General features: G+C 37.4%; 1 protein-coding gene across 1 annotated transcript in view; it reads left to right on the top strand.

Moving 5' to 3' along the window:
* The window catches only part of LOC119586320 (U3 small nucleolar RNA-associated protein 18 homolog), a gene marked incomplete in the record, with an annotated part of 14,383 nt that overhangs the window by 10,546 nt on the left and 3,326 nt on the right, over positions 1 to 511 (top strand). Inside the window, 1 exon segment of the mRNA XM_037935032.1 lies at positions 67 to 264. Coding sequence (XP_037790960.1) covers positions 67 to 264 — 198 coding nt within the window.

Below are 511 nucleotides of genomic sequence, written 5' to 3'. Positions count from 1 at the left end.
TATGTTTTTAGATACTTTGTATTCTTTATATTTATCTTTATATTTATCTTCCCCTTCTTCATCCAGGTTGATGGCTTACACAACCACAAAATTCAGACTATGAAGTTTCCGAGATTCCCCATAAAGTGTGCCAAGTTCTTCAGGGATGGGCGGCGATTTGTGGTAGGGTCAGACCTGTATGGGCACTTCTTTGTGTATGATATGGAGGGTGGCAAAGAGATCAAGATACCCTGGAACAAATCAGAAGACCGTAGATGCATGAAGGTAAGGTTTTATTGTTTTTGTCTTTGCTTGTTGGTGGTAGTGTTGACGTTTGATTAAAAGTATGCATCTCTTCTAGGAGCATCATGTTTTGTTTTTAGAATGGAATTGGTTATTATACTTTTTTTATGATAAAGCTCATTGACAGTTCCAATTGTGAATACTGTTGGAAGATTTTAATGTTTGCGGAATGGATTATTGATATATTTATGTATTAACCCTTTGCCGACGGGTGAGTTCCCGATGCGCA

Source organism: Penaeus monodon, chromosome 21, assembly GCF_015228065.2.
Source record: "Penaeus monodon isolate SGIC_2016 chromosome 21, NSTDA_Pmon_1, whole genome shotgun sequence".
In the NCBI taxonomy this organism is placed as follows: Eukaryota; Metazoa; Arthropoda; class Malacostraca; order Decapoda; family Penaeidae; genus Penaeus; species Penaeus monodon.
This window is presented reverse-complemented; position numbering and strand designations above follow the sequence as displayed.